At 41.7% G+C, this 13528-nt stretch overlaps 1 protein-coding gene across 1 annotated transcript in view; it reads right to left on the bottom strand.

Annotated features, from left to right (window-relative positions):
• Positions 1-1626: 1626 nt before the first annotated feature.
• The window catches only part of tmtc1 (transmembrane O-mannosyltransferase targeting cadherins 1), a 176534-nt gene continuing 164632 nt past the window's right edge, over positions 1627-13528 (bottom strand). Inside the window, exons 12-13 of the mRNA XM_048607814.1 lie at positions 3163-3265; positions 1627-1766 (exon numbers count right to left, since the gene is read on the bottom strand). Coding sequence (XP_048463771.1) covers positions 1627-1766; positions 3163-3265 — 243 coding nt within the window. The remainder of the gene's footprint in view (positions 1767-3162; positions 3266-13528) is intronic.

Genomic DNA, 13528 nt, shown 5'->3' with positions numbered 1-13528 from the left:
GATGCTGCTTGGCCTGCCTCCTGGTAGATGTGCTTCCGAGGTTGGGCAGCATTTTCTGGACAATACAAGTGTAGTGATACATTACCAATTTATGATAATCGGTTGAGTTCGTAACACGACCCATGAATATTTGCGAGAATAACATACATTTGTGCACAGCGAACTATTTTCTGCAAATAAAAGAAGTGTCCAACCTTGTATCCTTTTATGAATTATGCAGGAGCTTGGGGAGCCAATACTGAACCTCAACTAGATTCACCTATAGTGGCTACAAGATTGTTGACTTGCTCGCCGAGCTGGCTTGTTTTCGTGCAGACATTTCGTCACCATGCTAGGTAACATCATCAGTGAGGCCTCTGATGAAGCGATGTTGTTCTACTCTGCTTGGAATTTATACTGTCCGGTCCGGTCCCAGTTAACTGGGACACCATAACCATAGTACCCCAAGCCAAACATAGACACGCATGGGAATTCATAGAGGCATGGTTCTCAACCCAACACCATCATCAAACATATAGAATTGGATCCAATATACAAACCCATACAAAACAAAACTAGAAATGACACTACTCACCATAACGGACCAGACAGTATAAATTCTAAGCCGAGTGGAACAACATCGCTTCATCGGAGGCCTCACTGATGATGTTACCTAGCATGGTGATGAAATGTCTGAACGAAAACAAGCCAGCTCGGCGAGCAAGTCAACAATCTCACCCACAACCCAAGCTACAAATCTTTGCTATTACCTTAAAGTGGCTACAAGTGCAGGACTCTCCTCCTAACTCCCCAGAGCCTGTCCACCATCTACCAGACACAAGTCAGGAGTGGGATGAAATACTTCCCACTTGCTTGGATGAGTGCAGTCCCAACAACATCAAGAACCTTGATACCATCCAGGACAAAGCAGCCCACTTGATTGGCACTGCACCCACAAGCATCTACTCCCTCCACCATTAACACTCAGTGGCAGTGTGTACTATCTACAAGATGCACTGCAGAAATTCACTAAAGATCCTAAGACAGCACCTTCTAAACCTACAACCACTTCCATCTAAAGGACAAGGGCAGCAGATACACGTGAACACCACCTGCCAGTTCCCCTCCAAGGCATTCACTATCCTGATTTGGAAATATACTGCCGTTCCTTCAGTGTCGCTGAGCCAAAATCCTGGAAATCCCTCCCTATCAATTGTGGGTCAACCTACAGGACATGAAGCTGCAGCGGTTTAAGAAGGCAGCTCACCACCACTTTCTCAAGGGCAGCAAAGGACAGGCAATAAACATTGGCCAGCCAGCAATACCTGCATCCCACAAGCAAACAAAAAGATGAAAAGCTACAGCAGCCTGTTTGCCTTCACAGCAAGCTCACTCTAATTCCTCCAATTGACAATCTAACACAAACTAAATGGTATTTTCATGCTGTGGTTCTCTATCTAACCAGAGGCTAGCCAAAGTTCATGCTTGACTCTTGTGCCCAGTCACTAACAGGCGATTTTCACAACCCGTGACCCCTTGATTCTAAACCAAGTCAACTGACCACGCAAACTGAAATGTTGGCCAACCGCTGATCACAAGACCAAATGGACGGAAGAGAATTCCATCCATGTTCCTGTCAGAAGACACTTACCGTTTGTACCATGTTTCTGCCTCCTTGTTCTTGTTTGCCGAACGCAGCAGTCGACCGAGATTTACCATGGCAACATAGTGTTTGGGATTGAGCCGAATGGCGTGTAGGTAATGACCTGAAGCTCCATTCCCATTTCCTACAAGACACAGGCAAGTTTGAAGGTTAACAGCAAGGCAAAAATGGTTGAGCTCATCTGGGATTCACTGCCTGATATGGCGGTGGTAGCAAATTCAATAGCGATGGTTGATATCAATCTGGATAAACACTTGGAACAGGGAAAAGCAAAAGGAAATGGGTGAGGGATGAAGGACCGGGGCATGAGGACTTCTCTCTTTCAATGATCAAGCACAGCCAACATGGGCTCCTTCTCTGGCCAACACTGACATGATTCAGGCGAGCTTTTCAAAACAAGGCCTGATAATATTTCATCTGAAAAATGTTAACACTTTTTCTCTCCACAAATGCTGCCTGAGCTGCTGCACGTTTTCTTGGAAATGATGGCATTTTGAAAAGTTTGAGATCCTTCTTGGGCTAAAGGCAATCATTCCATGGGAGAGTATCTGTAAGAGATCTGATGCTGGGATGTTTGGTTCAGTCTGGTTCATTCTCCCAGAACAACATGTGGTGCTAAAGCTACATCCCAACAAGGAAGAGAACCGTTTGCCAAGTTTGCTCTGACTGCAGACAATTTAAGGTGGTTTGTTTAAAACCAGGACATTCACTTGGGTACCTGGTTGCATGTTTTTCCCTTCCTCCCTCAGGTATATGTCCGAGATGTTAAAGAAGAAAAGACAGGGCTTTCTTTAGAAGTGAAGGCAAGAAGGTCATTAAAAAAAAAAATCAACACTCATGTTAGACGTTGGCTTTCCAACACTTGGTTCAAAATCCAGCCTGGAACAATGGTATAAACATCTCTCATCTTCCAGTTGGAAGGTTGTATCTGGCATTGGGTACCAGTTAGCTCAGGTGGCTGGACGGCAATGCAGAGTGATGTCAACAGCACAGGCTCAATATCCGTGCCGGCTCACATCACCATGAAATTCCTGCCTTCTCAACATCATCCTTGGTCTGAGGCGTGGTGACCCTCAAGTTAAATTCTCCACTAATTGTCTCTCTCTAAAGAGGGACTGGTCCTCTGGGACTGTGGCGGCTTTGTATATGAAATCGGTTTGCCAACATCAAACTAGCCTCAGGTTAACTTGGGCTTACTGCCCCAAAACTGCCTCTAAACGGCATCAAATGGACAATCTCAGGCATGGGTGACTGACGTGGGAATCAGATCAACATCACGTCTAGTGTACAAAGGGCTCTTCCCCAACAAGGTAGGATCAAGGTAGTACTGGAGTATAAAAGGGAGTGCTTCTGAGAAACTTGTCGACACGCTCTCTTGAGCTTCCAACAGGAAGAATGGTGACTTGGTCAAGGTCATGAAGCAGGCCTGTAGGACAGTGCCCCAGGCATTGGCATCTTCAAACAAGTCTGAAGACAAGTCCCACTGAGTTATATGTGGTTCTGTATGTGTGAAGACGTACCTCGGTCTACTAAGAAGACTCCATAGTTGTTGTGTAGGTCTGAGTTCTCAGGACAGTTTTCAATGCCACGCATGTACACATCATCAGCTTCTCCAAATCGTTCCTTTCAAAAAATGATTGCCAAAATTTTATATCACTTAAAATGATCAATAAATTACAAACTTCCATCCCTCCCAGCTGTTCAGCTAACTTAGGAAATAACTAGCTTGGATAGTCTGTACTGAGCAAGCAAGATCACAAGTGATAGAGCAGAGATATTAGAGGTTGGCTCAGAACCAAGGGGAGGGTAATTCTCATTACTAATGCTGACCTATTGAAACAGCATTGGGATTTTCACTGTGGATAGGATTGGATGTGACTGTAATCTCCCTCGTGATGAAGTAACTTCACTTGACTGCAGCTTCAAAAAGGTACTATTGACCCACGTTTTCCTTGCACATTCTCATTGCCTGAGTAAAACAAACAAATCCAGTAACAGATTCAGTCTTTTGCCGAGTAAGTGCTGCTTAACAGGGTTGTCAAGGATAATTTCCATCACTTTCACAAAAATCAAGTGTGATAATTGGTCAGGTTGGATTTTTCCTGCTTTTTGCCACATTGGCCTTTCCTGTGCCTTCAGCCATTTCTCGATACCACATGCACAGAGTTGAATCGATTAACTATGTGACGCAGGGAATGAGGCAGATCACCCACGCATCACTTGTGGCTTAAAGTGAACGCGGATGTTTCAACCTTAGCTTTTGTCTGTAGCCCCACAAATCCCAACCCATCTTTCATGAAACAGGACTGAAAGAGGCCTTAAAGTGACATGCTACATGGCTGTAATAAAAATAAGCTATCCCTTCTTGACATATCTCTCACCTTTGGCACAGTTGATCAGATAATTCTTCTGTGATCACATGGTTCCATTCTTCCTTATCCAATCACAGCCAGGAGAACTATTCCCCTACGGTCTCTCTTCCGTTCCCACAATGCAGTTTCCTCCCAAGGGATTTACTTTTAAGCCCCTTCTATTTCTCATCTTCAACATCATCATCGGCATACATGTTATTCCCCACATTCAGCCTCACCTCACTATCACCTTTCTCATGTCCCCCTCTTTTGAATCCAAATTGTTAGGTTGCTTCTTGGAGATGTACGTCATAGAGATGTACAGCACAAAAACAAACCCTTCGGTCCAACGCATCCATGCCAATCAGATATCCTAAATTAATCTAGTCCCATCTGCCAGCAATTGGCCTACATAGCTCTAAACCCTTCCTACTCATGTACCCATCCAGATGCCTTTTAAATGTTGTAATTATACCAGCCTCCACCACTTCCTCTGGCAGCTCATTCCATACATGCACCACCCTCTGTGTGAATAATTGTCCCTTAGGTCCTTTCTAAATCTTTCCCCTCTCACCTTAAACCTATGCCCATCTAGTTTTGGATTCTCCTACTCTGAGAAAAAGACCTTCGCTATCCATGCCCCTCATGATTTTATAAACCTCTATAAGGTCACCCCTCAACCTCTGACACTCCAGGGAAAATAGCCCCAGCCTATTCAGCTTCTCCCTATAGCTCACACCCTCCAACCCTGGCAAGATCCTTGTAAATCTTTTTCTGCACCCTTTCAAATTTTACAACATCCTTCCTATAGCAGGGAGACTAGAATTGCATGCAGTATTCCAAAAGCAGCTTAGCCAATGTCCTATACTGCCGTTGACCTCCCAACTCCTATATTCAACGCACTGACCAAGAAAGGCAAGCATACGAAACACTTTCTTCGCTATCCTGTCCACCTGTGACTCCACCTTCACAGAACTATGAACCTGCACCCCAAGGTCTCTTTGTTCAAAAACACTCTCCAGGACCCTACCATTAAGTGTATAAGTTCTGCCCTATTTTGCCTTTCTAAAATGCAACACCTCACATCTATCTAAATTAACCTCAAGCTGCCACTCCTTGTCCCTTCTGATCTAGGACTGGATATGCTGAAGTTTCCATCAATAAAACTTTGGGGGTAACCGAAGACGTTGGGCAGAATTTTCCAGGTCTGCCGAGAACTTTTAGTGGGCTGGGTAGGGTAACTTAACTGGACAGAAGAGAAAAGTTCAGTTTCCTGACAGTGAGTTAAGGTTTAGCTGTTCTGTCCTCAGGATCAGGTGGATTAACTTTCTTAACCTACAGCTGTTTAAAGCTCACATCTAAGAAATGAATACTCATTAACACTCCAACTTGCCTGGAATTATGTTCACAGGTACAATCTTGCCACCAAAAAATGAGATCCACATGTTTATAAACTTGATCATATTTGTAACTCCAAGCTCATAATTTGGCTCTTAGGTAACTGAAGAAGGAACTGAAGAAGAATTTTCTGAATAAGGGTCCTGACCCGAAACGTCAACTTTCCTGCTCCTCTGATGTTGCCTGTCCTGCTGTGTTTCTCCAGCTCCACACTGTGTTAACTCCGACTCCAGCATCGGCAGTTCTTACTATCTCTTAGGTAACTGAGATGTTTCTTTGCACAATGCTTATCGTGTAAAGGATAAAGCCTCTCCATGCTGATCAGTTATGAGAAGTTTCAATAATGTGCAGTCTAGATTATTGCTAAATTCTCACAGGGTTACGAGTGAAGCTTTTTGGCCAAGCAAGGCAGCTATATCGGTGGACACTAACAAACTTGACTAGGGCAGGGCTGAACTCAAAAGGAAGCTCATCTCAAAGGGGTTTTGGTGCATCCGTGTCCCATGCATGTGTAAGAGTCTACACGTTTTACTTTTTTTTGTAATTTAAACTGAAATGGAAGTCAGAGTTCTATGAAATTAAAATATTGGAAGAGACTTGCAACTTGAAAATCAATTGCTACATATCTTTGCCGGTGCCAGACAATATCGCTTTTTGAAGACTGAACAGGACTGAGATTTTTTGAGATCAGGAAATTCTGCCTTCTGATTAATTGAGCTACAAAGTGTTCAAAAGCTACAAATGCCATAAGAACAGAGAAGGCAAATTTGTAGAAGCTGCAAACCGAAAGCATTTATCACTTCCTCTGTCTTGCTCTCATGTGAGAAAAACACAGAAAAGTTTAAATGAAACAATTTTAATACAAGACCTGAAACCAGCCAAAAATGAACTGAATGAAAGAGTGACCATCACTCTCCAGACAACAGCATCTCATCATTGCTGAATCAGAAGGCCTGAGAGAAATACTTTGGGAACCTTGCTGACCCTGTGTGTATTTTGTTCACCCATAATATCTGCGCCAAATTATCTTCTGTCTGTCTTGATCGTAAACGAGTGTCTGCATGTTTGGGGGTTTTGATGGAGTACAGTTTATGTTACATAGTAGTAGGTTAGAAATCTATTCTCTCTGGTTTTAAAAATTTATATTGACACAAATTTATCAGAGTTATTTTCTGATAATGAGGAAACCTGGAACGCATTGTTTTTGTCCTGATTAGCAATCAGTTAGGCAATGTACTCATCTGTGTGGTCTAATTGGAATTATTATTTTTTTGACAGCTTACTGAAGAGTGGGGTATAATTATCAATGCACTGTTCCCAACTAAGTTATCAGAAGCCTTGAAGCTCACTGCTGCATCTTTTGATTGATAATAACGAAGGACTGGATGTATTGTTAGCCTAAGTGTTAAAGGATAAAAGGATAGATATCAGGTTTCTCGTACTTAATAAGATAGCATTACAAGAAGCTAAAACCATCCTATGATAGATTTACAAGAATTAGAAAGCCAGACTGATGCAATTTGCAAATAAATTAGAGGTGGAATTGTCTGCCAGATCTAAGAAGGAAGAGGTTTGAATTTGATGTTGAAATATTGGTGAAGGATCTTGGACTGGTGGAAATACATGAGAAACTAGGAACACAGAGTGATGAGCAATTTGAATGAGCAAGGATTCGATTTCAGTTAAAGCGCCTTGATTATGAGAATGGGGTAAAACAACTCCAAATAGAAAATGAAAGAACTTTGGAATCAAAAAGAATGGAAAACAAAATTAGAAGGACAGTGGAGATGAGAAAGTTTGACCTTGAATGTCAGAGGCAAGAGAAACAACAAACATTTCGGGAGAGGGAAAATAAGAGGAAAAGGAAATTAAAGGAGAGAGATAGAGATTGCTAGCTTAAAGTAATGGGGTTTTTAAAAAAACATGTCAGATACTGAAGAAGGCTCTGATGGTGAAAATCCCAGTCGTAATACATAGTAAGGAAATGTTTAAATGTGGACAGACCTTACCAAAACTTTGAGGGAAAAGAGGTGGAGGCATTCTTTATGTCATTTGAGAAAATGGTGAAACAAACCAAAGTGGCTGAACGAAAACTGGACATTGTCTATTCGAAGCACATTGTCTATTCGAGGCACATTGACAGGCAAAAGCACACAAAATGTATGCAACACAGTCGGAGGGGTTTTCTACAGATTATGACATATTATTATGGAATAGAAGATATTCTGGATGCATATGAGATAGATCCTGAAGCATACAGGTCGTTCTGCCGTAACACATGCTTCGTTAACGCGAATTGGCTATAAAGCGATTGATGAATAGTGGACACTGTTTGGATAACGTGAACTTTCCGCTGTAAAGGTATAGTGATTTTCACACAAGAATGCAACAATCACGTTACAAGAGCACTACCTGTACAGGCAAAAGTTTCAACAAGTTGAAGAAGTCTGGCAAATTCTATATTAAATGAGAAAGGATAAACCAAGTGAGTTTGACAGACAAAATCAAGCATTGGAGGTAAATACCAAGTATGAAACTCTCAGAGAAACTATTCTCCTGGAAGAATTTATAAAAACCTTTTGTAGTAAGAACTGATGTTGAAGACCAGAAGGCTGTAACTGCTGAACAGGTAGCATTAATAGCTGACGATTAGAAGCTGATTCTTAAAACTAAACACTTTTCTGTCCCTCCCATAAACTCAAGAATGATTGAGGTTGGGAGACTGAAAGTAAGACAAGTAGACAGGGTAAAGAAGGGGCAGTTGGCAATGCCCCATGATCCCCTCCTCAGATCAGAAAGGGAGGTACTGAGGGCAGGGATTGAAGTGTTTCCATTGTCACCTTCATTCCAAATGCTGGAAGTTGCCTAGAAACCCATAGGACATATTGATGTTCATGACAGTGAAAGAAAACAAGCAATTCAAAGGTAAAAGGTAGCAACAGCCAATAAACCAAAGGTAAACACTGCTGTGAGTGAAGGAGAATTGAACAAGGTAGATAAGAGACTCAAAGGATTTTGTCAAAAGAAAAAGTAACCACTTATTCTTCCAATGATTCAGCTAAACCCATACCTATATGAACAGGCACAGGAGCTACACAATCTCATTTGCTGGAGAAAGATGGATGTTTCACTTCAGAGAATGTAATAAAAGCCACAGTGTTAATAAATGAGTAAATGGAGAGTATATCCGGTTCCATTATACAAAGTGCAATTGGAGTATGGCTGGACTGGAACAGTGATAGGAGTTGTCAGGAAATTACCTGCGGACGGTGTTGACTTAATCCTGGTTAATGATTTAGCTGGATTGAACATTATAGCTTCACTATAACCACAGCAAGTTTGAATGAGGCTAAAGAGACATAATAGCTGCAGGAATGCACAAGATCAGATATTTTTCCATCATGTGTGGTGACCACAGCAATGGTTAAACCACGTCCATCACCAGAAGTCAAAGTAGCACCCCAAACAGATGTTAGAATAGTCTAAACTTTCATTAAGGATGGGAATGATTCAAAAGGAGTGCTTAATATGTCTTCATTAATTGAGGATCAGAAAGCAGATCCGGAGATAACCAAGATTACACCGAACAAGTTCCACAGTGTCATTATATTAAAAACAAGAGTCTTGAAGCGGAGACATCCTCACAGACCTGTGAATGAGACCTTTTGTTCATCAGATAGTGATACTGCTCAAATATCTGAAGGCGATACTGCACACAGCACATGAAATTTCTACAAGGGCCTGTAGAAATTCAGAAAATTTGAGCATTAATAAACAGGCTTTTTACCTGGCCTTTATAAGGATACAGTGCAGCTCTGTGAAACATGCTGTACATAGTTGGAAAACCTCAATGTGCAATCAAACCGACATTTGCAATAATTTTTGAACAGTCATTCAATCAAGTGTTATTTGAAGAGTTATTCCTGAAAATGAAAGTGAGAAGCCAGAATATCTTTATAGTTATGGTTATGTGACCTGATTTCCAGAAGCTATTCCTTGAAAGATAAATTGCTAAGACGGTTGTGGAAAAGTTTAACTCATTGTTTTACTCGTTATGGAGTACCAATTGAAACAAAACAGTGGAAGTGTGGAGGAGGTTCACCAAGATAATGCCTTGGTTCGACCACTTCCATTGTGACGAGAGGCTGGATAAGCTAGGCTTGTTTTCCTTCGAGCAGAGAAGGCTGAGGGGGGTACCTGATTGAGGTGCATAAGACAGTGACGGGTGCAGACATGGTGGATAGGAAGAAGCTCTTCACCTTAGTTGAAGTGTTAATAATGAGGGGACATAATTTTAAGGTAAACGGAGGGTTGTTGCGAAGAGATTTGAGGAAAAATATTTATCAACTGGAGGGTGATGGGAATCTTGAATGCACTGCCTGAGAAGGCTGTAGAAGTGGAAAACATCACATCCTAAAAAAGTACTTGGATGAGCACTTGAAATATCGTAACATTCAAGGCTATGGGCCAAGTGCTGGAAAATGGGATCGTGTAGATAGGTCAGCGCAGGCTCAGTGGGCCGAAAGGTTTCTTCTGCTGTATGACTATGGCTATGAAAGAACGGCAGACTAACATGTTACAATTAGAACATTTCAAATAGGAGGCAAAGTGCTAGCGTTATTATCTTTACAGGCTGAACCTCCGAAAGCGACGTTCAGTGGTCCTTACAACATATTCAGGAGGGCTTGCAAACTGACTAATCTGCTTGACACTCATGAATGCAGGAAGAAGAACAAGAGAAGGTTCTTCTTAACCTCACCACTCACCCGAGACATTGTGAACCCTAAGTTAAATTCACCATCAGTTATCTCTTTCCAAGTGGATTGCAACCCTGTGGTCCTCTGGGACAATGACAATTTTACCTTTTACTGCAACACTTTGACAACATCTCTTTGGACATAGTGGAAGGACAAAGGCAACAGCAAGTAAAAAAATAAACAGGTCTTCGCCACAATCACAGAAAGTCCGAGTGAGGTTAAAGAGACGTAATGGTTGCACTAAGGAACAAGTTCAGGTAATTTTCCATCACATAAACAAAGTCCATCAGCAGCAGTCCTTAGTTAGGTTACTTACGAAGTTCACAAAAGTCCACAGAGATACACCAGGATGTATTACATGAGCTGGACATGATATGGACATAGGTGAATCAGTGAGACAAAATATCCTTATTGGTTAAGCACAGACAATAGAACTCAGGTGGAAACATGCTGGAGAGTCACTATAGTGAACCTTGCCAAAGCAGTTAGAGTTCAGCAGTGGCATTAATTGCCAAACCTGATGGATCAACTAGAATCTGCAGAGATTGCAGATTACTGCATAGATTAATTCAGCATTGCAAACAGTTTCATACCAAATTTCCCAGCTATAAGATTGCATTGACAAAGTTGGAAGTGCTTCATTTCTTTGTAGAGTCATAAAGTCGTACAGCACAGAAACAGACCCTTCAGTCCTAAATTTATCTGGTGCCATTTGCCAGCATTTGGGCCATATCTCTTTAAACCCAGATGCCTGTTAAATGTTGTAATTGTACCAGTCTCCACCATTTCCTCTGGCAGCTCATTCCACGCATGCACAACCATCTGCATGAAAATGTTGCCCTTGGGTCCCTTTTAAGTCTTTCCCCTCTCACTGCAACCTACGCCCTTGAGGAATTCCCGACCCTGGGGAAAAGACCTTGGCTATTCATCCTATCTGTGCCCCTCATGATTTTATGAACTTCTATACGGTCACCCCTCAGCCTCCGACACTCCAGGGAAAAATAGCCCTAGCCTATTCAGCCTCTCTCTATAGCTCTAACCCTACTTTAAGATCAAACTATTTAAGATTTACTGGGGAGCACTATTCATGTCAAAAGCTAAGGAAAGACCAGTATTTGTTACGCCAAATGAGTTATATCAATGTTAAGTGATGCCATTTGTGTTTAAAAATGCTATAGTTACATTACAAAGACTTACGAATCAAGTCAAGTCTCAAGTACCAAACTGTGCAGTTTATTTATACAAAGTTGTAATATATGGTGACACTTGGGAAGAACATATAAAACAATTAGAATACCTGTATAACCAATAATAGTTAGCTGGCTTCATAATAAATCTCGCGAAGAGTGAATTTGCAAAAGCAAACATAATTTAACTGAGGGAATTGTACAAGTATTGCCAACAACAACAAAAGTGAATAGAACATCTGATAGAATTCACCAATCCTAAAACTAAACAGGAAATCATGAGATTTCAGGGAATGTGTGGGTTTTCTCTGAAACTGATGTCTAATTTCAGCACAATAACCCTCCATTCAACAGATTTGTTATGAAATCAGGCAAATGTTCAGCAGGAAGCCTAACAGCCTTTGAGAAGCTAAAGGTCATCCCAATAAGTAGACTGGTATTGGCTATCCTAACTTTATGAAACTTTTAAAATTAGCTTCTGAACTTCTTGCCCATTAGATGGAGCATTTTACAGGTGTATGAAAATGTAGCAAACAGAGAAGAACATAGTTGTACAGAAAAACCTGGCTCACACCAAGCTTAAAATGCCCACCTCCACACTTTTGTGTTAAAAATACAAAAAGCACCCCATTGTCATCAGTCCCCACTCTAAAGTCCTTTCCCCACATACCAACTCCATCCCTGCCCTGCTTAAGGAAGAACCAGGCTTTTTGCAACTTTGGTGTCATATTTGACCTTCAAATCTCCAGCATCGCCTACTACCACCTCCCCACCATCACACAAGTGTACTCTGCCTCAGCTCATCAAACTCTCCTCCATGCCTCTGTTACCTCTAAACGTCATTGCTCTAACACAATCCAGGATGGTGGCGTGTTCTCTTCCCCTTCATAAACCTGAGGGTTTTCACGCTTCTGTCATCTGTGTCCTAACATGCACCAAATCCAGCTAAATATCACCCCTGTACTCACTGACCTACAATGACCTCCAGTTAAGAAACACCTCATTTGTAAAATTCTCATTCTTGTCTATAAATCCTTCACTGGCCTCTCCATTCCTAATCACTGTACTTTTCCTGATCATCCCTGACTTTAATCAATCCACAACATCTGCTGTCGAGCCTCTGGAATTCCCTCCCAAAACCTCTCGTCCATCCCTCTGTCTTCCTTTAAGATGGTCCTTTAACATTACCTTTGACCAAGCTGGTGGTCCTCTGTCCTAACGTCACCTTCTTTGTCTTGGTGTTGATATCTGACTCATTTTACACCTGTGAAATGCCTTGATTTTTTTTTTGCTAAATGGTAAGGCTGTTTTCTAAATGGAAGTTGTGGCATGGTTCAATGGTGTATAACCCTGCTTGGCCAATAGGTGGAGCCACCTTCCATATCCTTGGTGTGAAGTATTTGAGATTCCTGGAACCTCAAAGTCTCCAGTCACTTTCAAGCTCCTATTTCTGGGAGGTTGTTACTTTTATATCTGTTCCCACTACCCTTTCGGGCAGTGTATTACCATTCACTGCATTAAAAATTACTTCTGGTTCCTTTCCCAATTAATGTAATCCATGTCCTCTAGTTACATGCCAGTGTGAAACAACTTCTCATTATTTAGTCTATCAAAACCCTACATAATTTTAAATACCTCTATTGAAACTCCTCCTTAAACTTCTCTGATTAAATGACAATTCCAGCTTCTCGAGTCTCCACAATAAAATGTGATACTTGCACTGAAACACCTCATCAAACTGCAGCTCTCAAAGGGAAAACAGGAGACCACAGCCAGTAGCCACTAACCCTAATGACCCCAGCAAGTAGTAAAAGCAATCACACTTTTTTGCTTTTGATTTTGTGGGCCACAAGGGTATTTGATGCACAAAGTTTAAATGCACATCCAGCTGAGCTACCAATCTCATGTGTTGCAAATTCTAACAGGTCTCATTGTTCTGATTTTGGAGCCTTTTCCAAGACTCCAGGCTCTCATAGTTCAGATGGGAAAGCAGCCAATCATAGTACCAGCAGCAATGGACTTGCGCAAGTGACAAAGCGTGGATTGTGAGAGCTCAGACATTGTATGTGGTTGACCTACAGCATGGGGATCACACCATCAGTGATCTTCACCAACACCATGGGAGCTTCATTCACTGTAATTTCATCACACAGCATGAAGTCAAACATGCACAAACAAACATGCGCACAGACA

Source organism: Rhincodon typus, chromosome 18 (assembly GCF_021869965.1).
Source record: "Rhincodon typus isolate 14 chromosome 18, sRhiTyp1.1, whole genome shotgun sequence".
NCBI lineage: Eukaryota > Metazoa > Chordata > Chondrichthyes > Orectolobiformes > Rhincodontidae > Rhincodon > Rhincodon typus.
This window is presented reverse-complemented; position numbering and strand designations above follow the sequence as displayed.